A 24,853-nucleotide genomic window follows, 5' to 3' on the forward strand; every position below is an offset into this window, starting at 1 on the left:
CCAGCACAACACTGGACGTACAGATCTAAGTGGTTTCACGGGGGGAAGGGAGGCAATGGGGGAGCAGTGGGTAGGCAGAGAAGAACACACGTGTCCCTGCCTCAGGACTTCCAGGGCGGCGGGTTCTCGTGGGACAGGTAGAGTGGAGCTCACCTTGCCACTCTAGATAGAGACAGAACAGCTATGGGGAGGCTCAGGGGAGAAAGAACGAGACTCAGAATTGCCTGGGTGGGTGGCAGGAAGGAAGGTGTGGTTTGGAGCGAAAAGTCCTACATTTGAATTCTAGCTCTCCCATTCATTGGCGATGCGTAGGACCTTGGACATGCTATTTAACCTTGGACATGTTATTTAACCTCTGTCATACAGGGGGTCCCTGGGTGGCCCAGCCAGTTGAGCATCGACTTGGGCTCAAGTCATGATCTCGCAGTTCGTGGGTTCGAGCCCCACGTCAGACTCTGCTGACAGCTCAGCAGAGCCTGCCTCAGATTCTGTCTCCCTCTCTCTTTGCCCCTCCCCTGCTCATTCTCTCTCTCTTTCTGTCTCTGTCTCTCTAAAATAAGCATTAAAAAAGAAAATTTAACCCTCTCCTACATAACACCTTAGCAGAGCTGTTGTAAAGGTTGAACACAGTTCTGAGCACTCCCAGCACATAAGATCTGCCTGGCAGCTTCTAGTCTTCCAGGCCCTCCTTCTCCCAAAACAGTGTGGCTGTGAGAATCATGTGTGAGGTGAAGAGATCCCCCAGAAGCCACAGAGGATGGCCGTTGGGTCTCCCCACGGTCCTGCTCTTCACCGTTCTTTGAGACAAGGAGAGGGCTCACTCCCCGGCACAGCATCACCACTGGAGAGCAGCGGGTGCCCGAGTGGGTTACAGGGAGGCTGAGACCTCGTCCCCTCAGCTCCTTGGCAGCCAGAGCCTCTGGGCAGGTCCCCCTGGGCTGTGAGCAGCCACCTGTGTGGGCCCCAGGGAGCGGCACAGTATTACCTTTCCTAAACCCACGTGGCGTGAAAGTCACACGTACTGCAGCTCGGGAGCAATCCTTGCTGTTGCTTTGATTTGCTCTTCCGGTGTCCCGTGTCCCTGCAAATGAGGGGCTCGACCCCTCCCAGATCTGTTGGGAGCTCTGGGCGTGGGCTTGGCTTGGGAGAAGGCTCCTTGTTAGCTACGGCCCATCCAACAGCAGGTGGCCCCTGCATGTTAGCTATGCCCAAAAAGCCTCTGTTCCGGAGACCGGGCACATCACTGTGCTCCTCTCTTTAGAGTGCTGGGGGATTTTTGAGGAAATGACTCTAATCTTGATGCTGATTTATTCCATATTGAAGTGGTCAGTGATAAGAGCTCAATTGTGCTGGAAAAGAAAGTGCCACGCCGAGTCTCTGTCCCATTTCCACAGCAGCCATGTGGCTCCCTGCGGGCAGCTGCTCCCACAAGTCCCCTAGCTCATCTGCCATCGTCACTGTTCCAGTCCTGGGACAAGGTCTGGGGGCCCTGGGGCAAAAGTTTTGGTAAAAATCCTCATTTCTGAGCAAATTGCCTGTTTTCTTCTCTCACTAGAGGGTAGCTCTCCTGTCCTCTGGTGCACCAGGAATGGCACAGGGCGTGAGGGGGAAGCGCTCGGGGTCAGGCGGAGCACTGGCCAGCGAGCCCCCTGCCCTGTCTTCCTGCCTGGATTGGAATCCCTCTTGTTATTTGTGGAAAAAATTTTCCAAGGCCTATCAATCCCAGTCCTCTCTCCCCATCAGAAGTATCTTATCATTTCTGTTTGTTTCTCTTTAAACATGGAAAAAATAGCTGGTGCCAGACCCTGGCAGGGGTGGGGAAGGCGCCTGCCAAAATGACCTCGTCCCCCGTGGCAGGTAGTGAATCACCGGCATTTGCGTCTCAGTGCGTTGGCGCGTTGGCGAGAGAACCGTCTGTCTCCATCAGGGGCGTGGCACTGCCGTGGTGGCCTGGGGCCAGCAGCCCCCAGCAGGGCCTGTTGAAAACCCAGACTCGGGGAGCACCCCGCTTTGCGTCATCCTGGCGGCTGCCTGTGGAGCTAGTGTTCTCCATGGAGCCCGGATGCACCCGCATCCCCAGGTGGCCTTCAGGGCTGGGGTCTGGAAGCTTTGCTGGCCATCCAGGCTGAGGGGCACACCCATCGCCCCACCACCCGGACAGCACCGTCCGCTCCTGGGCCAGCCTCCACTGCACCCAGAGGTACAAGTTAGCACCGAGCTTGGGCGAGGTTTCCACGCCCTTCTGGCGGGCCCTGGCCTGGACAGCAGTGGGGGACTGGCTCACAGCTGGGAGATGACACCCATACTGCAGTCATTGATGAGTGCCCACTGGGTCCTAAGGACCACACCGGTCTCTGGGGATACAGAGATGAGTCGCCGAGGCCCCTGCCTCCGGGTGCCTGAGTCTGCACAGGTCAGAAGCTGGTAGCCCTTTGCGTCTGCGCTGTTGGCTGTTTGCGCTTCCCAGGGCTTCCTGTAAATCCAGCCGTCTTCCAGTACCGCCACTTTCTGACCCCACTCCACACTGGGCCGAAGTGTCTCCAGCCGCTGGCTGCCTTTCAGGTGTCAGAGAGAAAGCCACGCTGCACTGCCCGGTGACCCCGCAGGCCCCACTCAGCCCAGCCAACACAGCACAGCAGGGAGCGAGGTTCCAGGGCCGCTCTCTGGGCTGTGGTGGCCTCTCCTCCTCCAGGAAGCCCTCCCTGCCCCTTCTTGGCATGCTGTGGGCAGCCTTCCCTGCACCCCACAGACTGCAGAAAGAGGCTCTTCCCTATGGTGCTTTCTCTAGTTAACATTTAAGTTCTCAAACCGGAGGCCTAACAGGTGGTCCGAAAAACACTTGCTAGATGGAAGATTTTACCAGACCCCTAGAATTTTCATATTGATCATCTACTCTTTGTTTTCTAGGTTAGGAAAGTGAGGCAGACAGAAGGTTCTGCCCAAGTAGGATGGTTGGCAGTGGGCCACAGAGCAGGCCCAGACAGTGTGCCCCCCGCCAGCAGGATGTCCCCCACAGCCCTGTGTTCCTGCCCCAGGGAAGGCCAGGACTTTTCAGTGCAGTGACATCCCAGTGGAAGGTGTGACAGCCTCCCCCTGCCCCATCTGAGGACAGGTTAAAGCAGAGGCCCAACGTGAGTCTGTCAGGGTCACTGGGAAGGAGGCCCAGCCTTGGACCTCGGGGATGGGGCTGGGGTTTCTAGGACTCCCCCACTGTCGATGGCCCAGGGGCTCCCAGCAAGCCCTCAGCTCAGCTCTGTGGTAGTCACGTGTGAATTATTCTCCTGAGGACAGAGAACCTGCAGCTGGGGCTTGTCAGACACATCCCCCACCAGAGCTCTGGGCCATGTCTCTCCCTCCATACCTACCTGTGTCCATCGCCTCATGGGGAGCTAAGCATCTGCCTGGGCCTCCCTTCTCACCTGTGGAAGCCAGGGTGCCAGGACCCCAGGGGAGGGCTGGGCTGGAAGTTTATTCGGAGCTTCCCTGGCCCACACCTCTCTGGCTGAGCTGGACCAGCCTGGGGTGGGACGCCATCTTCCCGAACACACCTGAGGTGGCAGCAGCCTCCCGTGAGGCTGGGAGGCTGGGCCTTCGCCCCCGGGGAGTGATTAGCACCAAACTTTCCACTGCGTGGATAACTCGGGGCCGTGGGGAAGCGCTGACTTCCAGGCCGCCCTGGGCTGCTATGTCCGCCTGACTTGTTTGTCGGGGAAGGTAGATAAAAATAAATAAATCAGTCAACGAGGGAGATGTAGAAGTAAGTCAACAGGAGTCTCTTGCCCATTACCAATGGAAAAGTACGAGCAAGGGGAGCCACATTAGCACCCGCAGAAAATGCTGGCTGGGATGTGGCCGGTCCCACAGCACCAGGGCCAAACTGCAGATTCCTCTCACCTAAGAGTTGGTAGCTAATATTTATGTCCACCCTCAGGCTCTGCACTAATACTCGTTGTAACAACCAGGCGTGCAATTTAAATGACAGATTGGGTCAGGGGAGGATGGAGAATCATCTGGAATTTTACCAAGAACTGTCACGGGCTTCAGATAAAGAGAATGCCCAGCATCCCAGGCTCAGCAGGCCCTGTCCCCTCTGACCCTCACCAGGGCCCCCTGCTCAACCCGAGTCGCACAGAGGCAGACCTTCTCGCTCATGTCCTTTGATAGTGCAGGGGACTTGCCTAGCAGGTGCACCATGCGGAGCTTTGCAGGTGTTTATGCTGGTGTGTGTGTGTGTGTGTGTGTGTGTGTGTGTGTGTGTGTAATCTGTGAGTGCCTTGCCTTGGGCTGCAGTGGATAGCAGGGAAAGGGAAGGGAGAGCTCACCCCACCAGACACAGGGATTCCCCATTGCCCTTGGCCTGGTCTCCAAGGGCCTGCTGGCAGCGGTATCTGACCCTCAGGCTTTACACACATATCAGAGCGATTCACCTCCCAGGGCTGGGGTGGGGGCTGTGCTTGGGACCAAGAGGGAGCAGCTCGAAGGCTGCCTTTGAGCCGTTTCCAGGGAGGAAGCAGCTGCCTTCTTGGCCTTCTCGATGAAGTCAGAGAGGGGCTCTGACATCTTTTTCCTAATGAAATCTCCACACCATTCCGAAGAGTAGGGAAAGAAAGGAACTTGGGGTGCTAGATAGCCGGGTCCTAGATAGGGCAGGAGAGACTGCTGAGAGCACAGGGTACCCCATCTCTGATTTGGAGTGTGACCAGTGTCCTAAATGATCTCATTTGCCAACAGACATTACAGATGGGGGGAGGGGGGCGTGTTGTAAAATTAACACAGCAGGCCGAATAGAAGGGAGCTGGGCTTTTCCTGCACTGCATGGCAAAGTCCAGACCTCGAGGGACTGCCGTGCAGGTGACCGTCTGGGCCACTAGCACAGGGTGCTGGGTGGGGTGGGCATTCGTCACGTCACGCAGATGTGAGCAGCCCCATCAGCCCCTCTCAAGCTAGGTCCTGTGGTGCTCACCTAGGTCCGGAGAGCCCACAGTCTAGCCCCACTGGAGTGGCATCCCCTGCATGGAAGAAGGACCTAGTGTCCAGGCTAACAGAGCTGGACAGGGAAGTCCTGTCCCCAGAGCTCCTTCTGCAAAGAGGACTGCTCCCTGGACAGCCCAGTCCAGAGCCAGCTAACCCTGAGAAGCCCTCTTAGAATGTGTCTCTTGGTCCCCTAAATGCCCAACACCTTCTAGAGACCACGGTACCCTGACCTAAGAGAAACAGCGCTGAGGTGGTCCTCCGCAAATCTGGCTTCTGAGACCCAACTTGGCCTCTACCTGGCTTGGTGACTGAGCCAGGTGCTCGCCCGCCCAGGACCCTTTCCTCACTTTTCTGTCATCAGTGAAGCCCCTCCCAAGCTGGGCTGCCCACATGCCTGTCCACAAGGAGCTTTTCGAAGTAGCTCTGTGGCCATGAGCCAGTCACGCCCAACTCTGAGCGTCAGCCTTCCCATTAGTTTAAAAAAAAAAAAATGGGTGGGAGCATTGTGTTATCTCTTCTGGAATGACCTCCCTTGTGCTCCTTCCAGCAGGCCTCACTCTGTTCCAGATACTGGACCTCCACATGTACAGTCACCCTTGCTGGGCTCAGGGAGCTCTCTGGGGCGGGACCCTCAGCAAACTAGCCCCCCCCCCCCCCACACACACACACACTGGTGCCAGAACACCCACAGGTGCTCAGTGGAGTTTATAGAAGGGAGGAAAGGACTAGAAACGGCTTTGGTTACAGCAGACCAAACAGAGCCCCAGCCTGGGACCTCAATGCTGTTCCTCAGCTCACTCTGTCACCTGGGTAGATCAGGGCCTCTGTTTCCTGCCTGTGAAATAGGAGGGTGGCCCTTTGGGGAATGCTCATGTGCCCTTCTTTGCCATCCCTGACCACCCTCTGGGCATTTGTCTACAGCAGCGGCAGGCTGTGGGTCTTTGGTGCTGGGAAGCTGCTGGCGGCGGGCTGACTGTGGTCCCTTCCCTAAAATGTCCCACTGATCCCCAGCAACTGTTCTCTGAAAGCCACCACAGCACGTGGATATTTTGGCACCGACAGTGAAGTACCCAGTTTCAAAGAAATTAGGCCAGAGGAAATTTGGGGCCAAATTGGGATTTCTGTGTGAAATCCACTTGAGGCTGGACGGGCCCTTTGGCTTATGACCAGACTGCCCCCATCCTCACTGCTGGCACGTTTACTGCTGGACAGCCTATAGCTCTGCTATTTGAGGAATCAGCTCCTCCAGAATATTCCAGACCATTCTGGAAGAAAGCAGCTTTAAGCAATGCCAGTCAGATGCTTTAAGAAAAGGAAAAGCCACAGTCACATTGCCTTGGGGCTTAATCGCTCCTTCTTCTGAACCCACCATTCAGTCTCCTTTGGGTACCATGCTCAGCAGCAAAAGTCAGTGAGGTGGGGAGATTAGGGAGGCCTGAATTTACTGTTCCTCTAATGCCCTGGACTGAGAGAGAGAGAGAGGGCTTGTGTGTGTGTGCGTGTGTGATTCTGGAAGCTTCCTTCGGATCCTGAAGGACTTTCAGATATAAAGCGGAGGGGACTTTTTCCATATGACTCAAGAAGACTAAACGAACATCAGAGAACAGTAATTAGATAAAAAGCCTAATTAGGGCTCTACATTTTTAACTGACAGTTCAGACTGCCCACTAATGGTGTGGGCTGCCCGGGGTGGTGGTGAGCTCCCCGTCACTGGAGGGTGTAAGCAAGAGTGGGAGGCTGCCTGTCAGGGACTGCAGCAGGGGCTCGTGCGTCATGAAGCAGAGGCCCAAGCCCCCTCCTCACCCCAAGGAGCTCTGCTTCCGTGGATGGTTGGCTGCTGGCTTAGAAAAATAAGAGGTTTGGGAAAAATTGAGTTTTGTTTCCTTCTGAGTTGAGTTAAATGCTATAAAGGCCTGGTCTCCAGAAGGCACATTTCTTCAAATAAAACACTTGACCTGGAAAAGGGGCCTGTGAGAGGACAGCTTCCCACAGCCGGCCGATCTCCTGCCCGAACAAAGGTGCCAGCTGCCTCTCGGGCACGTCTGGTCCTCCCTGGGTGGAGGAAGGGAGGCGCTGGGGTCTTTGCCTCCCTCCTTCTGGAATCCTCAGCACCAATTCACAGCACACCCTGAGGGAAAGCCTCCACGGGGTGTCTGTTGGGTTCAGACCACTGCCCCTCCTCGCCCAGGCCTGCCCAGATTGTCCTGTGATGTCCACCATGTCCATCTCTGGCCCCACCATGGATGGAGCGAGGCCAGCTACGTGGGGGCCTGGCTTCCACTCACCTTGTCACAAGGAGCCACTCCTCGGGGCAGCCTGAACAGTCGCTGGCCCTTCCCCAGGAGCCGCTCAGCCCACATCGCCCTCCTCCCCTTTGTCCCTCAGCCTCTTCCTTCCTGCTCTTCAGCCCCCGTCCCCAGTACTGGACGTCAGTGGCCCTTTGCTCTGAAGGTCAAGCGGCCTCGTGAATGTTGTGTCCCTACACGAGGGCCAGGTGGGGTGGATGGGACCCGGACAGCCGTGGGTGGGGGCTGCGGCAGCCTCACCTGCTGTCTGTGGTTAGATGGGTGTGCGGCTGCCGGGAATGGCTGGCCCCGGCCTTTGGGGAAACTGGGGGCGAAACTAAGTAAAATGGCTAAAACAAAAAGACCCACCCCTTATCAGTTTCTACCCCAAACTTCTGACCTGCCGAGCCACCGCCAGAAGGGCACCCCAAACTCATTCTTGACTGACGTAGCAAAGGGGGTTGAATTGCAGCGTGTGACCCCCGCCGCGCTCTGGAGGTGCAGTGGGCAGCGGCATAGGGCAGTGACGCCTGGCATCAGCCGGGACACCTAGAATCTGGCCTCTGGAGCTCCTGGCCTGGTTAGGCAGGCCCTTCCAAGCCTGGCATAGTTGGCCAAGGCACACACGCTCGGCCCCCTGGCAAGCCAGTGTGCATTTCTAAGCACTCAAAACACACAGAAATGAAACATAAAACAGAGCCCAGGAGAGCCCAGACCTCACCCAGAGCCGCTGGAATCCAGGTAGAGAAGCTGAGCGCCACCCCCACCCCATCCGAGTGTGTTTTCAGTTCCTTTTCAAGGCATCATTGGGAAGCGGGGCGGGGCTCAGGCTGCCCCTTCAGTTGCGCCCACAAAATGCTGGTGCTCACAACTGTCAGTGCTTTTGATGCTTCCCAGAGAAGAAAGGGCCACTCCCGGGGCAGGGGGGGCCGGCGGCAGCCCCCCACCTGGCCTTCCCACCGCTGCTCCCAGAAAACCTTTGCAAGGCCACCGTCTCCCGCGGCCTTCTCAGGGTGGCCCTGCTTGGCAGTCCATTTAGATTCTGACTTAAAAGGAAACTATCTCTGAGGGCACCGCCACTACCACCCGGCTTCTCTCTGATGGATCGCATCCTCAGGAAGGAGAACGCAAGTACCTGACCAGAACGGGGACTGGCGTCCTGCTTTCCTCGGCGATGCAGTATCTGTAGGGGAGACGGTGGCAACCCCCTGGGAACAGAGCGCCTCTTCCCGTCGGGCTCAGCCGCCTCAACGATGTCCCCAGAAGGCACACGTGGAGGCTCTGAGCGATCGGGCTCTGATGCGAGTGTGGACGAGGGTGACCCGAGGCCAGGCCTTTTGGTACTCATTGGTCGAGAGCACTGGCAAGAAGTCATGCCCGCCCCCGTCCTCCCACCATCAGACAGTGTCCCGTGCCATCCGCTTGTCTATCTTCCCACCCGTTCACCAAACATTGACCAAGAACCCCCTCTGTGTGCAAGGACAAGCCAGATGGCCCTTGCTGTCACAAGCTCTACCCAGAGGCACACAGGACGGCAGTGGAGAGTCCTGCAACCCTGGGCATCTCGGGAGGGCCTCCCCTCCCCCTAGGTCATTAAGGGTAACGATAACGATCACGGTCTTGTTGATGATGGTGACCATTCACCAGAGGTTTACTGAGCGCTCTACAAACTTGGGCTCTTGTAGCCTCATGACCCTCCTGTGAGTTGGCATTTGTCCCCATTATACAGATCAAGTATCTGGGACCCGGAGGAAGTTGTCCAAGTCACTGGTGGGACTGGCTCACACCCAGTCCCAGTGAGCCCCAGGCCACGCTCTTAACCTACACCTCCCACTCTCTAAGAAGGAGCCGGGCCTCTCACCTGCGTGGCATGGGTCCTCTGGCGGTGGCCAGAGCCCGCAGAGCTCTTTGTAACCCCTCGCCTGCGTCCTGATCCCCAACAAGCTACCTCTAGTCAGCACAGCCGCCGCTCAGGCTACAGCCAGGCAGCTCTGTCACCGTCCCAGAGGGTGACGGGCTGAGGAGATGGGCTTTCCTCTAGCTGCCGTCACAACAGAAGTCCCACCAGAGGGGAGGCTTAGGTGTCTTTGTCCAAAAGTCTTGGAGGTGCCAGTTCGGCTTGAGTGGCCCAGGAGGGGCTGCAGATCTGGTCCTCAGCCCATGTCCACTTCCTCCAGGGACAGCCTTGCCTTCAGGCCCCTGGCTCATGGGTGCCGGCGAAGTCCCCCATCTCTCCGACGCATGCCGTGGCGGGTAGGAGCACAGGCTGTGGGCCAGACCGACCTGGACTTGGCCAGCAGTGGCCTTAAACATGATCCTCGTTTCTTCGATCTTTGGGGGCCCCTCATTTATTCGTTCTGCACTGAATACGGCCCCGCCTGCTCGGCGTCGAGCCTGCCAAAGCAGAGACGACCCACAGCTTGCCCAGCCCCTGCCCTCCGGCCTTTCAGAGCGAGGCCTAGTTGGGGAGCTGGGACGGAGATAAGCCACCTTGACTGACGTAGCACCTGTCGCGTAGGACGGTTAGGAAAGCATTTGGCAATCGGTAACACGCAGCGTGTTGGCTATCACACTTTGCCCATTAAAGATTAATAGAGCCTATGGGGCGCCTGGGTGGCTCGGTCGGTTGAGCGTCGGACTTCGGCCCAGGTCGCGATCTCACAGCTCGTGGGTATGAGCCCCGCGTCAGGCTCTGTGCTGACAGCTCGGAGCCTGGAGCCTGCTTCGAATTCTGTGTCTCCCTCTCTCTCTCTCTCTCTCTCTGCCCCTCCCCAGCTCGTGCTTGCACTCTGTCTCTGTCAAAAATAAATAAACTTAAAAAAAAAAAAACTTAAAGATTAATAGAGCCTAGTGGATCCATGCATTTGTCCTTGCAGGTTTACCTGTATTTTTGGAGGAACCTCCTGACAATACTGCCCTAAGCTCCCGCCCTCACCCCCACCCCCACCCCACCCCCCTGCAGTGATTTAATGGTGGAGTGTCTGACCCAGGATGGGACAGAAAACTCTTTAAATACTCCAGTCCCACCCCAGACACCAGACTTCCTCCCACCCCCCGGCCTTGGTGCTTCCAGCAGCCCCTGCAAAACCCAGGCTGGCTCGAACACAGGAAGGGCACCTGCTGGTCTCTGCTCCAGAAGTCAAGAGCAGCGGCCCCAGGGTGGAGTCTGCAGCAGCAGCCTGGCGCGGCATGGAAAGCACAAGGGAGCTGTTCACCCCCACCCTGCTGCTGACCATTTGATTTCCGAAGCATCCTTCCCCGGAAAGAGTGATAGGCACACGGAGACTGCGGCTTGACCCCCGAACCAGAGCTGAGTTGCAGGACTGCTTTTTAGTGGTGGCTCGGCATTGAGAAGGATGCTTTCCTGCAGGGACATTATCTCTCTGTGCCTATACCCCTACAGGGGCAAGCAGTGAGCCCAGCAAAGGGCCATCTTGGCACTTGCACAGAGCACCATGGGGATGTCTGAAATAGTGGCTTTTGTCCTGCCTCTTTGCTATTGGTCACCTGATCCAGGGCTCCGAGTGCTCTCCAGAGCGAGGGCTGTAGCAGGACGCCTTGGGCACTAGAGCCCACGCAGAGCTCCTGCGCGGGTGCCCACGGCATGTGGCAAGGTCTTTAGTCCTTGGGCATCAATTATCTCACACACACACACACACACACACACACACAAGACATGAGTGAGGAAGATGCTAACCGTCCTCAAATTAGCCAAGTCCATTTTGTCTCATTTGAAATAACAGATTTAATTTAATCTCTCACTTCCAATTTGGTGTGGCACCAAGAGCTTATTTGTACAGAACACGTGATTATAATAATCACAAGCTTGGGAGGTTGTCTTCATTTGTGTCCAGGAAAAGGGACAAGTAAGTTACCTCTCAGTGATTCCCCTCTTCTCAGAAGGCTGGCCCAGCTGGCTCTCACGGTGGCTCAGGAACCCCAGGGCTGGGAAAGGTGGAAGCCTGTCTGCACAACCTCCAAGAGAAGAGAAGGGGCTGGTGTTAAGAGAAGGCACGGACAGGGGCGCCTGGGTGGCGCAGTCGGTTAAGCGTCCGACTTCAGCCAGGTCACGATCTCGCGGTCCGTGAGTTCGAGCCCTGCGTCAGGCTCTGGGCTGATGGCTCAGAGCCTGGAGCCTGTTTCTGATTCTGTGTCTCCCTCTCTCTCTGCCCCTCGCCCGTTCATGCTCTGTCTCTCTCTGTCCCAAAAATAAATAAAAAACGTTGAAAAAAAAATTTTTTTTTAAAAAAAGAGAAGGCACGGACAACGTGAGTTCCCACCTCGGCCTGCAGTGGTGTCTTAGGTCTTAGGGAGCGATTGCTCGATCTGGTTAGGATTTTCACTGGGCCCCGAGCTTTGAGAGCAGACTTGACCTCCTGTGTGTCGCCGGAACGTGGCTGGGATCTGGACAGTCACTCAGTGGGGGTTTGGATTTTGATATGGGAGAGAAGGCGGGTTGTTGCGGTAATGAAATATGTCACTCATGGAGAGCTCTGTCTCCTACCAGCCTGAGTGCTGGGAGCCGGACCCGTGCCTCTGGGTAGTGCTGCCTAAGGGGGGCAGTGTGGCCCGGGCTCTTGGGGGAATGGTGATCTGTAGGGCTTTGAGCAGATGGACTTGAACTCCAGCAGGAGGGGCCAGACCAGGAATGACTACGGTTGGAGAGGGGGAAGAAGGCTGGGGGAGGCATCCTGCAGAAATGGGTGGGCTTTTAGACCAGCCTGGCTGAACCAAGAGGTCTGTCCTAGGAGGAAGTTGGATCCAGCCGTGGTGAAAACAGTTAAACGCGAGCCTCACGAGTTAAGCCTTTGATGGTTGGAGGAGAGAGGAGGCAGGGCCTAAAGAAAAGGGTGTCGGGATTCTAGTGCATAAGAGCACGGCAAAGCCAGGGAAGGCCTCTCCCAGCACACCGGGGCTTGGGTGGCATGTCATTCATGACAGCCAGGCGTGTCCAGGTCCCAGCCCACCTCTGGCCAACCTGCCGGCGATGCTGGCCCCAAGCAATGGCTCAGACCCCAGCTGGAGCTTGTCCTGGTTGATCCCATTATGTGACTGATTTCTGAGCTGCTCTTGGCTTGCTGGGGCACTGGGCAGAGGCTGATTTTTCATTCCCTTGCCAAGCCTGAGCTGGCAGCCCCTGGCAAGCTTCTGATGTCTCCCTGAGCAGCTCCAGCTTTAGGAATTAATTCCACTAAACAGATTGCTCAGGAAGCTTCAAGGTCATCTGGAAAGGGTAGCCTGTTCCTACATTAGGAATATAAGTCCAGGTACACGGGCTGGAAATTTCCAAGCCCACAAGACCTGTACAACACTGGACAACATGAAGACTCTTAGCTTCCCAACACTGCAGGTGATAGGTCAGATTAGCCCATTGGCTGGTTCTTTGCAAGCATTTGGGAGTGGGGAGACGTGTTCCCTGCCTTAGACCCTGGAGCCCCCATGGTAGGCTACACCCAGAGACAATAGCCTGCCATCTTCTAAACAAAATTCCCAGTTAAAAGGACTGGTGACCTTGTCCCCACTCCAGCAGGGTGGGGGCAGGTCACTGCTGCTGAGTGCAGTGGCCTCTGGGTCTTGCTGGGCCAAGGCCCTGGTCCTTCTGGGTCTTCACGTCTCATTGGCCCCCAGTCCTTTGGCACCCATGTCCATGCCAAGCCTCAAGATCATAGCTAGCCTCTGGGCCACCAAAGGGAGGCAAGGAGCTGTCCTCGTCCTTGAGTGAATATATAGGATACTGCCAAGCAGCAACCCGAGCTGGAGAAAAGCTGGGCTGGAGAGGAACCATCTCCTGGCCATAACCACGGGGAGGAGTGACAGAGCCAGTGATCAATGGTTGGAGAAGTGAAAAGGAGACCCAGTGCGGCAGATGCCCATTTGCCATGGCTCAGATGTAACTGGGTCAGTGCCCAGGGGGCTCCAGGCTCGTCTCTTAAAGCGACAGAGGCAGCAGTGAGCAGACAGGCCGGCTGGGAAGGTGTGCGGGGAGCATGGGGGCTTTGGCCTCCGGCAGACCTGGGCCGGCCCGTAGCTCCTTATCCGTTGGCCCTGGGACCTTGGGCAAGACTCTTGGCCTTTCTGAACCTTGTCTCTATATCTATAAAGCGGTGGTAATGTAAGACGAGCCAAGCACAAGTGCCTAGCATCGTGCCTGATGCGGAGAAAACATTCCGCATAGAGGAAGAAAGCAGAGCCTGTCGGGACCCAGACTGTATGCTCGGCCTGCCGCCAGGTAACCAGGGACGCCTCTTTCCATCTTACCCGGTGGCTTGTCCCTCCTCACCCATCTGCCCGGCACACGCAGTGAGTGTCTCCCTGCCTGGGAGGGCCACTCAGAAAAAGGTGGTGTGTATTCAGTAATTTGATGCACTGAGAGAGAGTATGACAGGGTCACTTGGGTAAAATTCATGCCACTGCTTGCTGCCTCCACCCTGACCCCCTCCCTCCTCTCACGGCTCTGTTGGTTAAATCGGAATGTTCTAGAGTGAGCTCAAGCTGATAACCTCTCCCGGAAGGAATGAAGGCAGGAGCTCGTTGGCCCTCACATCCTGCTGCCTGCAAGCCGGGGAGGGCCTCTCGTCCTTTCCGCCTGGACCTCCAAGATTGAGAAGTGTGGGTGTCGAGCTGCCCCAGTGTCTCTGAAGGAGGGCCAGAGGGAGGATGCCCCACGCCCCCCCCCCCAGGAGGTGGAGGTGGCCGCTTGTAGCCCCGCCCCGGACTCCGCATCCGAATGGATGTCAGGCAGGCCCTGAGAGTTAGGATGCGGGTTGTAGTCCAGCTCTGCAGCAGCTGGCTGTGCGCCTGGGGCAGGAGACGCAGCCGTAGGAGCCATAGTTCTCACCCGCAAAACGGGAGGAGTACCTAGTGCGTGGGGAGATTTCCTCCTCCGCTGCAGGACCTTTGTCCACCGCGGTCGAAGCCGGCCTTGCAGCCAGGTGCAGACATGTCCCGGCCATGCCCGTGCGAAACCACTTCGGGGTCCCCGGGTGGATTAAGTGAACTAATGAACGTGAGCGCTTGGAATGGTGCCTGGTGTGTCAAAAACGCTGAAAGCCCTTGCTGCTGTTATCACTGTTAATCATCCTGCAGGAAGCTGGGTCCATGCTGAACCGCTACCCCTGCTCTCAGCACATGGTTCCCTTGCCCGCTCCTAGGTGGGTGGAGGATGGGGCTCTGGGGAGACAGCTGGGAGGCTCTCACCGGCGGCCTCTGCAAAACTGACCCTGACCAGCCTTGGGACGGCGGCTGAAACCTGCAGTTCGCGCTGGAGGACGGGAAGGCCTGTAGTCTGAGGAGAGAAGAATTTCAGAAGCCAAGGTGAAATCCTAACAGCAAGGACTGACTTCCGGCCACCTCTCGTGTCCTAAAGCATCAGAGGGAGCCACCTGTCTGCCCGGCCCTGGCCACCCTCTCAGAGCCTCAGCTCTGACGGATCCCATTTAGGACGTGGACTCCAGCAGAGACGTAATTAAGGCACATATCGATGTTAATAAGAAAGGGGATGTATAGTGTTTCCTTTCAATTTTCCTCCCAGAGAGAGTCGAGCTGACATTGAGGTCTGCTGTACCCTGGCCAGGGGAGGACAGCCTCTGTCTGCTGGAGGCCTTCTCCTCCTCGCTCTGGAAGGCAGTTCGGGGAGCTGGAGCTGGGGGCACGGAGAGTACCCCTCCACAGTATCTCGCACTGCCCTGGGGTTGTGGGTCGCCTTGGCCGTCGCCCCACTGACCTTGGCCTCTGCCAGAATCGTCCTCACATCTCCTGCGCTGGGTACTCTTAAGTGCGGGTGATTCTCGGAAGCAAGGCTGCTTTCCAGGCCCTCAGACGCCACCTCCAGAGCCACACGCCCAGGGGGAGAGGCCAGCCCGAGCAGCCCACAGGACCTGGACACCGCCCACGGAGGCGCCTTCCTCACAGCCTGTCTCGGAGGCCAGAGCTCTTCAGAGTGGGCCCCACCTGGTTCCCCGGTGCTCACGTTGTCTGTGGCCTATGGCTCAGGCCACAGCCAGCCCCCTGGAAGGCGCGTTTATGCCCCCTCCCCAGCAGGTTCTGCTCCCGAGAGCCTACCTGCTGGCCCTCGCCCCTCGGTGACGCATATGCTCGAGAACACTGGGGGTGCCTCATCGGTTCTGCGCGTGAACCACAAAAAGGTAGAGCAAGGCTTTGCCGGGAAATTTAGGAAGAGATACGCGGGACCAGCCGACCATGCCATGTTCTTGGTTGGGAAAACCCAACACGGTAGATGTCGGGCTTCTCCACACACACCTAGGAGGTTAACGCAAGCACGATTCAACTCCCGAAGAGAATGAACAAGATGATTGTTAAGTTCATCGGGCACGGTCGTGCAATACTCAAAAGCAAAGGGAAGGAGGAGAGGCTCTCGTCCCCACCCCCGCCATTAAAACATGATGTAACAGCAATCTTAACAGCACAGTACTGATGCAAAGGCGGGAGGGGGTTGTTGTGGCTCACTGGAAAGTTGTAGAAGGCCCCGTGTTTCATGTAATAATTCACTTCATGACGGGCAGCACCTCACGGGAGGGACGGGGAGGGAGGGGTAGCTAGTTTGTGTCCGGCAGAGAAGAAGAAATCCAGGTAGGTTCCTGTCTGCCAAGATAAAGCAGACAACTACTTAACAAAGCGGGATTGAACGCGCGTCAGTTCTTTGAAAGTATAACTTTCAGAGCTCTGGAGTGACCAAAAAACGAAACAATACCCACTAAAGTTCAACAAATCCAACTTAAAGAACTAAAAACTTTTGTTCAAAGAAAAAAATCTCAAAAGTTAAAGAACAATCTAGACAAGTATGCTAGCAGATGAATAGCAGTCTTCTAAAAGACTTGTAAACAAAAGCATGGAAAATCTTTAACCTCAATTGTTGGGGTTTTTTTATTTTTATTTTTTTGAGAGAGGGAGAGAGAGCAGGGGAAGGGGCAGAGGGAGAGAGAGAATCTTAAGCGGGCTCAGTGCATGCGCAGTGCAGAGCCCAACACGGGGCTTGACCCCATGACCCTGGGATCATGACCAGAGCCAAAAATCAAGAGTCAGGTGTTCAACTGACTGAGCCACCCAGGAGCCCCAACCTCAACTGTTACTAAAGAAATGCAGGTTTTACTAAGGACAGACGTTCTGCACTTAGAAATTAGCAAACATGAAGAGTAATGATAGTGGGGGACAGGGGACCAAGCACTGGAATTCTGCGGATGGGTGAGAAAGTGACACAGCCTGGGGCACCTGAGTGGCTCAGTCGGTTAAGCACCCAACTCCGGCTCAGGTCATGATCTCACAGTTGGTGAGTTCAAGCCCTGCATAGGGTTCTGTGTTGACAGCTCAGAACCTGGAGCCTGCTTTGGATTCTGTGTCTCTCTCTCTCTCTCTCTCTCAAAAATAAACATTAAAAAATTTTTTTAATTATAAAAAAAAAAAAGAAAGTGACCCTTTAGGCATATAATTTGCAGACTATTTGGAGAACTTAAAAAGAGTCACATCCTCTAACCCGGTCAAGGTCACTTTGCGGAAGTTTGCCGTAAAGGAAGAGTCTCCAAATTGCTATCAGGCTGGTTCCATTGAGCCCCTTCCAGGGCTGCTGCGAGGAGCCCACAGAGGCTGCTGCCCCCACCCCAGCGTCCCCCCCAGAATATGTGGGTATTCTCAGTAAGGTTCCATTTACCCACAGGTCAACAGGACTGTAGAAAAGATTTGAGATCTGCCATTCTGTAAGAGCGCAGAGGCGCTGTCTGGAAAGACCATCGCAGCATGATTTATAATAGCAAAGGGAGGGGCACCTGAGTGGCTCAGTCTGTTGAGCGTCTGAGTCTTGAGTCCAGAGTGGTGGGATCGAGCCCTATGTGGGGTTCCGTGCGGGCATGGAGCCTGCCAAAGATTCTCTCTCACACCCGCTCTCTGCCCCTCTAAACAAATAGAATAAAGTAAAAAAAAAAATAAAATAAAATAGCAGAGAAAGTGGGCACAATTTCAGCGTGTTCCCCGTGAGGGAGAGATTGAGCAAAGAGAATATATCATCGGATGAAAGAATACAAAAACATCGGTCATCGAGATGTATAACTCAGAAACATGGTCATGGTCAAATATTTGGGGACCAACCCCTACGTCCTAATTAAAACTGTGTAAAATGGCGGGCGGGGGACAACGAAGGCAGGGGCTTGTTTATGGTAGGGGGACTGAGAGCAATAAAAAAAGGTCTGTTCTAGTCACCACCATAAGTAATGCCACAAATGACATTTCTTCAGGTTAGAAAACCTGTTACGTATCAGCCGGTACACCCGGGACGGCCCCCTGGGTCAGTACAGACTGGCCTCTCGGATTGGTTCGCTCCTGGGGGTTAAGTAGTAAGATGAACCGTGTGGAACTGCCTTTTGTATATTTCAAAAAAACGGCTGTACGTAGGCAACTTCATACAGTTCGAGCAACTCTTTGGAACATTGCCCCTGAGTGCGGGAAGGGTTCGAACTTGCCGGGTGCCCAGCCCGGTGGAGATTCACACCAGCCTCCCAGAAACGTGCAGACACTCCAGGACGGCTAAGAGCCTAGAGCTGCAGAGACTCTCTCTCTGACTGTCTGTCTCTCTCTCTCTCTGATGCCTGCAGGCCCTGATTCTTCATCAGCTGGGCCGCTACAGTCTGGCAGAGAAAATCCTCCGGGACGCGGTGCAGGTGAACTCAACGGCCCACGAGGTCTGGAACGGGCTGGGCGAGGTCCTTCAAGCTCAGGGCAATGACGCGGCGGCCACCGAGTGCTTCCTGACAGCCCTGGAGCTGGAGGCCAGCAGCCCCGCCGTGCCCTTCACCATCATCCCCCGGGTGCTCTGAGCAGGCCCCTGCCAGCCTCACTGCCGCTCGGGCCCAGGAGGCCCCACCCGGGGCGCCCCGCGCCGAGGCCGTGGCTGAACATGCGATTGACCACAGTGAACTCACCAAACAATCCCGGATCGTCGCTCTCCCCACGTGCATTTCTGTTGTTGTTTTGGCCAGCCCAATGATAGTTTCCAAGCCCACCGACATTGTTCAAAATGGATTATGTGCCATATTTTGTTAGCTGACATCCAAGTTTTAAGTAAAACAATAATGGAATGAATCAGCCAATGTAGAAGAATATATTCAAAGTTAAAGTTCACTGGCAGAGCAGATTATTTTTATCAGAGCTGTAAAGGAAACTCTCCTCCCCGTCACCACTCCTCCCCCAACCTCGGCCGGGAAACCAAATGTGAATTTTCTGGTTCCCACCTCAGTCCTAGTCCAAGCCAGGACACCAGCTGACAGTTTCTCGATTTTGTTGTCAGTAACTGTACCATGTGATGAATTCCTCTCCTCACTTAGAACAAAGCCTGAGTCCGAGAATATTTATATTTCACCAATATATGCCTGTTACAAGAGAAGGGAATAGGAGCTATTTAAGTTTAACTTTTTTATGTGAATTCAGAGTTTATTTATCGATGGAAATATGTACAAAGAAGCTTCAAATGGAATATTTACCGACATTCCTTATACATGACAGACACTTGGCTAAATGGGAAGATGATGTTAATAATAAAATGATTTTTAAATGGACCCGTGGTCTGTGGTGTTGATGAAAGCCCACAGGGCTGAGGGGCTAAGGCTCAGTTTGCGGGGCGGGAGGCCGTGTGCGCCCGGGACCCGCCCTGACCTCCCTGTGGAAATTCACCTTTCCCATCGCTCCCCTGCTGTCTGGGATTGGAGCATGGGACTCAGGCCTAGCAATTGATGTCTGCATTCACGGGCGCACAGGATCAGGAATAAAGTGACCCGATTAAGGCAGGAGGTGTGAGGAAAGGTTGTTACTCTCCATGCTGAGTGGTGTGGCTAGGACTTCAGCAACCCTCCTGCCACCGTGGCGGGAGGGAGGGCAGAGAGGTGTTAGAGACAAATGTGAGCCAGAGACTGACTCCAACAGGATGGATAACAGCAAGAGCCGGAGAGGACCTTCCAATCCCCCGGAGCTGCTCAGCCAAGCAGATACGGGGCAGCCCCACCTTGCCGGGGCCCAAGAAAATGGGGGGTGGGGGGCAGGGGCTGAGTTCCAATCTCGAGCCCCCCCACCCAAGCTGAGCGCAGCCTTCCTGACTCACTGGGCAGGCAGGTGAGGGGGCAGCTGAGGTCTGGGGAGAGACCACAGGCAGGAAGCCTGCCTGCCATTAGCAGAGCAGGTAAGCCCCCCAGCCTCAGCACTGGCATTGCCAGGGGGCATCTGGGGCTGTGGATGGACAAAAATCATGGAATTTTCAACACTAGATACAGGCAGGAAGGGGCAGGTATCCAGTGGGGTAGCAGCTCACCCTGGCTGGAGGCTCAGGGCCCAGCCCTGCCATCCTGTGCAGGAGTGTAGGGAGAGGCCTGCCCAGATCAGGACCAGGAAGGCAGGAGCCGGGACTACCCAAAAATAACAGTCCAGGGACCATACCGGCCATTATCTCCCAAGCCAGCCCTGTGCCAGGCCCTTGCCTCGGAAAATCCCTAAGACGTCAGGCTGTGCAAGGGCACTAGTGATGGATCGTGTCTGCCTACCCCCCCATCCGTCCCCTCCCCGGGGTCCCATCTCCCTCGGGAGAACCCCCTCCCCCACTCTCCATCCACGTGGCTCAAAGATAAGCACGTGGGCCCCGCCTTGCCAGCCAGCCCCCAATTTTAGTGGTTCACGTTTGGGCCTGTGGTCCAAGCTTGACCAATGGGAACGGGAGGCCCACCTAGGATTTGTGTTACGGAAAGAGAAAAAAACCCTCTTTCTGTTGGGTTTGATGTCCTGAAGGGATGCCAGCCTGGGGTTGCTGCTGGCCACAGGCACCGTGTGGGACGGCCTGCCTGAGAGTGATGCCAACTCAGGAGGAGAGAGTGAGGAGACAGGGACCGGATCCCAGACTCATAGCTGGAGCACTGGAGCCCCAGACTTTTCCATCACGGGAGCCTGTGCATTTCCCTGTTTTGCTTGTGCAAGCAGAGCGCGTTTCCGTGAGGGGCCGTCACTGTCCACCCCCATTAGGGAACTCTTTCCAAACCCCTTGGTCCTCTTCCTTAATCTCACCTGCTCCCCACCCCCCATTTTACCCGTCAGTGAGGCCGGTCATTTCTACCCGGATCATATGTCCGTTCTCCCTCCCCACCTGCCCCATCAGCCGGCCCCACCACCTCTGACTGGACCACTGCAGTGTCCTCGCTGCTCCTCCCTTGTGCCCTGCAATCCGTTCTCTGAGGGTCCTTTATAGGGTGAGAGTTGGATCAGGCCTCTGCCCACTTCATTCTGCTCCACGGCTAATCCCACTCTGTCTTGGAACCAGGCCCCGAGCGCCTGCGGCCTGGCCCTGCTGTCCCCTCCTGCTCCCCATTAGTCTCTCGCTGCTCCGGCCCTGGTCCTCTAGCCTGCAGGGCTTTCCCAACCAATGGCCTGCATTCACGCACTCATTCATTCATTCACTCATTAACAGACCAGGGAGCAGAAGCTGAGTGGGTGAGACACCAGCCTGGGGTCATGTGAACACTACCCGGCAGAACCCAGATTGAGACCCAGGCCTGAGGGATAAACCTTTGAAAGGTGCCTACGGCTGCCCAGCTGAGGAACAGTGAGATGTGGCAGTTGCCGTGTTCGATTTATTCCCCTTCCCTGGTCTCAGTCTTCCCATCTGTAAAATTCCTCCATTCATCCCTCCATCCAACAAATATCTGTAAAGTGCTCACAACACCGGAACACCTATTGTAGGCACTGAGGGCAAGCAGCACACATAAACGGCGCTTACGTTTTCATGGAAGAAAAGAGAGAAATATATAATCTGGTGTATGTACCATATACACACAGTGATACAAGTATGCAGGGGTGCAAGGGGGCATCAGAGTTACGGTTTATAGGAGATGGTTAGAAAAGCTTCTGATAGGGGCGCCTGGGTGGCTCGGTCGGTTAAGCGTCCAACTTCGGCTCAGGTCATGATCTCACGGTCCGTGGGTTCGAGCCCCACGTTGGGCTCTGTGCTGACGGCTCAGAGCCTGGAGCCTGTTTCCGATTCTGTGTCTCCCTCTCTCTGACCCTCCCCTGTTCATGCTCTGTCTCTCTCTGTCTCAAAAATAAATAAACGTTAAAAAAATAATAATAATAAAAAAGAAAAGCTTCTGATAAAGTACCATTTGGCCAGAACAAGCCAGGTGGATCTGGGGGGGGGGGGGGGAAGGGCATCCCGGGAAGCAGGAACAGCAAGTGCAAAAGCTCATAGGCAGACAGGGGACAGGGCGGTAAGGAGGAGAGGAAAAAGATGAGTCAGAGGGCCTTAACAGGGGCCAGATCATGCAGGGCCTTGTGGCCCACATCAAGGGTGCACATTAGCTTCCTGTGGCTGTTCTAAAAAAATTACCACAGGGGCGCCTGGGTGGCTCAGTCGGTTGAGTGTCTGACTTCAGCCCGGGTCACGATCTCGCGGTCGGTGAGTTCGAGCCCCGCGTCGGGCTCTGTGCTGATGGCTCAGAGCCTGGAGCCTGCTTCCGATTCTGTCTCCCTCTCTCTCTGCCCCTCCCCGTTCATGCTCTGTCTATCTCTGTCTCAAAAATAAATAAACGTTAAAAAAAATTTTTTTTTAAATTACCACAAGCTTAGCAGCTTAAAACAACACACATTTATTCTACCGTTTTGGAGGTCTGTGTTGGCAGGGTTGTGTTCTTTCCGAAGGCTCTAGAAGAGAATCCGTTTCTAGAGGCTGCCGTTTCTTGGGCTCGCGGCCCCACGTCACACCACACTTGCTGCCACTGTTACGTCACCTTCTGCCTTCTGTCCTCGCCCGCCTCTCAAAAGGAGGGACCTTGGGCCCGCTTGGATAATCCAAGATAATCTCCCATCTCAACGTCCTCAATTTAATTCCGTCTGCGAAGTCCCTCTTACTACGTAAGGTGACACAGTCACAGGTTACAGATTGCGACGCAGACCTCTTTGGGGGAGGAGAGACGTTACCCAGCCCACCCGAGTGGGAGACTGTCAGGAGGGCGCTATGGTTCCTCCGGATGAACACGACGGTGGCGAGGCCGAGTGGTCAGGTGTGGTTGGACTGAGTATCTCGAAGACGGAGCCAAAAGGATGTGCTCACATGTAGAACCAGGGCTGCGAGGGGAAGAGAGAAGTGAGGGAGGATGGCAAAGGTTCGGTCCTGAACCACAGGATGAAGGGAGCTGACGGCCCCGAGGGGAGGGCAGGTTGGCGAGGTGGGAGAAAGACAGGCGTTTGTTGTAGGCAGGTTGACTGTAAGATGCCCGTGAAGGCTCCGAGTGGGGAGCAGCTGGCTAGACAGGGCTGGCGCACAGGCGAGACTCCAAGATGAGGGTGTAAACGTGGGGACATCAGTGAAGGGGGCTGTGGTGGGGCCGCCTCGGGAGTGAGTGCAGACAGGAAGGGGAAAAGTCAGGGCTGAGCGCCAGGGCATGGCAAGGTTAACGGGTTGGGAAAATGGAGACGGACCGACAAAGAATGAGGAGAAGCAGTTGTGAGGGAGGAGAAGCAGGAGAGTGAGTCTCAGAGGCCAAGGAGGAAAGGAGCCGGCTGTGTTCCGTGCCCCGAAGGCCAGTAGGCCGGGCCTAAGAACGGACCCCTGGGTTTGGCACCATGGAGGTTGGTGATGATCCTGATGAGAGCTGTGCTATGGATTGAGTCATGCCCCCGCCCCCCATTTACAGTGGAGGCCCTACCCCCACAATGTGCCTGTATTTGGATACAGAGTCTAAGGAAGTAGCTAAGGTTAAATCAGGTCATAAGTGTGAGGCCCTGATCCAACAGGATGAGTGTCCCTGTAAGAGGAGACACCAGAGAGCTCACACTGTCTCCCTCTCTCTCCACCGTGTGAGCATATGCGGCCAGAAGGCGGCCGTTCTCACCACAGGCAGAGGGTTCTCACCATGACCCAGATGGGCCACAACCCCGGTCTTGGACTTCCAGCCTCCAGAACTGTCAGAAAATAGATTCCCGTGGCTAAGCCCCCTAGTCTGTGGTATTTCAGTTATGGCGGCCTGAGATAACTAAGATAAGCCGTTTGGACAGAGTGGTAGGGTGGAGCCAGTTTGGAGCGGGTTCAAGAGTGGGAAGAGAGATTGGAGGGCAGACGTCTCTTTCAAGCATGTCACTGCCAAGGGACCCTGAGAAGGTGGGGGCACAGGTGGGCCGGGACTGTTTCTAAGATGGGCTCACGCTCAAGTTTGCAGACGGGACATGGATGGACGAGGAGAGCAGGGCCGGAAACTGCCGGAGCTGCGTCCCCGAGCAGCTGAGAGGCAGCCGGCTGCTTCAGCCAGGAGCCCAGGTGTTTTCCGTGGGTAGAGCACCTGACCCCTGATGCCGAGGAGCCTCGGTGGTCCTCTTCCTGTGGCCCCCACCTCTCAGCAAGCTAGAGAGCAAGCTGAAGGTGAGGGTGAAGAGAAAATGTGGGCAATTGGAGGGGAAGGGGGTGTGAGGGGGCCAGGGAGGGAAGGAGGAAGAGGTGAGGGGAGAGAGGAGAGAGGAGGTTCTTCTTTCCAAGGAGCCAGCCCCTGCCGGCAGAGAAGGATCGTGGGGACGGGGCCAGGTCGAGGCCCCGAGGTGTGGGCTGTGGCCAGGGCCCTGCACACCCTCGGGACTGAGAGGGTTGTGAGCTCAGATCTCCCCGGGTGAGAACCAAGGCTTCCCATGCCTGTGTCCTTACCTGTCTTATGGCCTAAAGGAGGGCACATGGATGGAAGTACTCCAGATGGTGGCTCAGAGCTCCCCTGTGGTCCCATGGTCGTCCCTACCCTCTGCCCGGCACCCTCCACCCTGTCAGTGAGGCACCTGGGAACCTCCCACCCCCACCCAGCCCAGCCAGTACTGACTAAACTGGGCCAGCAGCCCTTCCCCTGCACCCCTACCCTGCCCAGCCAGTACCCACTAAACTGGGCGGTGGGGAGAAGGGGATTCCGAGGCGCCCTGCCGTCCCCTCACCCATCCCCACCCCCAGCCCTCCCCTGCGGATGGGGGGGGTGCCTGTCACTGCTCAGCTCCCCCTTTCCTCCTCCCCTCCTGTCTCCTTCCTGCTCTTCTCTCCCCGCTACCTCTCAGGGCCGGCAGGGTGGACGTCATCCAGTGGGGGGGCACCAGTTGAGCTGGAGGACTGGTGACTAGCACTCTCTCAGCCTTGAGTGCGGCGGCCGGCCCGTTGGCAGGCGCTCCTGTCCTTCCCTGCCCTCTCTGCCCCTCTCTCGGTTCCTCTCTCTGTTCCCTCCTGCCACTCAGAGCCACACGCTGACCGCCAGTCGCCGAGAACTTGCTCAGGGCCAGCAGGCCCCCCGTGTCTCCCTGTGACAGGGAGTGGGGCCCCAGGAGGCTGGCCCTCTGTGCTATGCTGCTCCTGCCACCGGCCTTCCTCTCACACTTGTTCTCACTCATTTCCTGCCGCCGCCGCCCACGCTGCCGCTGGACGGGACCCGGAAAAGGACATCCTGCAAATGTCTCAGACAAGCATGGCCTCCTCCGGAAGGTCTTTTAGAGCCCATCTGGGACCCCCTCCTCAAGGCCGTGCCCTGGGAGACCCATTCCAGCTCTATGCCTGCCTGGAGGTGACCCTGACTGAGTCACTGTCCCTCTCTGGGTTT

General features: G+C 56.2%; 1 protein-coding gene and 1 long non-coding RNA gene across 5 annotated transcripts in view; one reads left to right on the top strand and one right to left on the bottom strand.

The window, feature by feature from the left end:
- The window catches only part of TTC7B (tetratricopeptide repeat domain 7B), a 254,836-nt gene extending 236,016 nt beyond the window's left edge, over positions 1-18,820 (top strand). For all 4 annotated transcript variants that reach the window (XM_047080225.1, XM_047080223.1, XM_047080224.1 and 1 more), the window contains one exon: positions 17,861-18,820. In XM_047080225.1, the coding sequence (XP_046936181.1) occupies positions 17,861-18,082 (222 nt within the window). In that variant the 3' untranslated portion in view covers positions 18,083-18,820. The remainder of the gene's footprint in view (positions 1-17,860) is intronic.
- A 3,043-nt stretch (positions 18,821-21,863) lies between these two features.
- On the bottom strand, positions 21,864-24,592 carry LOC124512334 (uncharacterized). The gene is made up of 3 exons (XR_006962103.1): positions 24,314-24,592; positions 23,929-23,940; positions 21,864-22,361 (listed from the first exon to the last, which is right to left on the bottom strand). It is a non-coding gene; the product is annotated as an uncharacterized LOC124512334 (long non-coding RNA).
- Positions 24,593-24,853: the final 261 nt, after the last annotated feature.

This window comes from Lynx rufus, unplaced genomic scaffold (genome assembly GCF_022079265.1).
Source record: "Lynx rufus isolate CCGP_SWC_20201006 ecotype Redwood Valley unplaced genomic scaffold, mLynRuf1.p SCAF_17, whole genome shotgun sequence".
Classification (NCBI taxonomy): domain Eukaryota; kingdom Metazoa; phylum Chordata; class Mammalia; order Carnivora; family Felidae; genus Lynx; species Lynx rufus.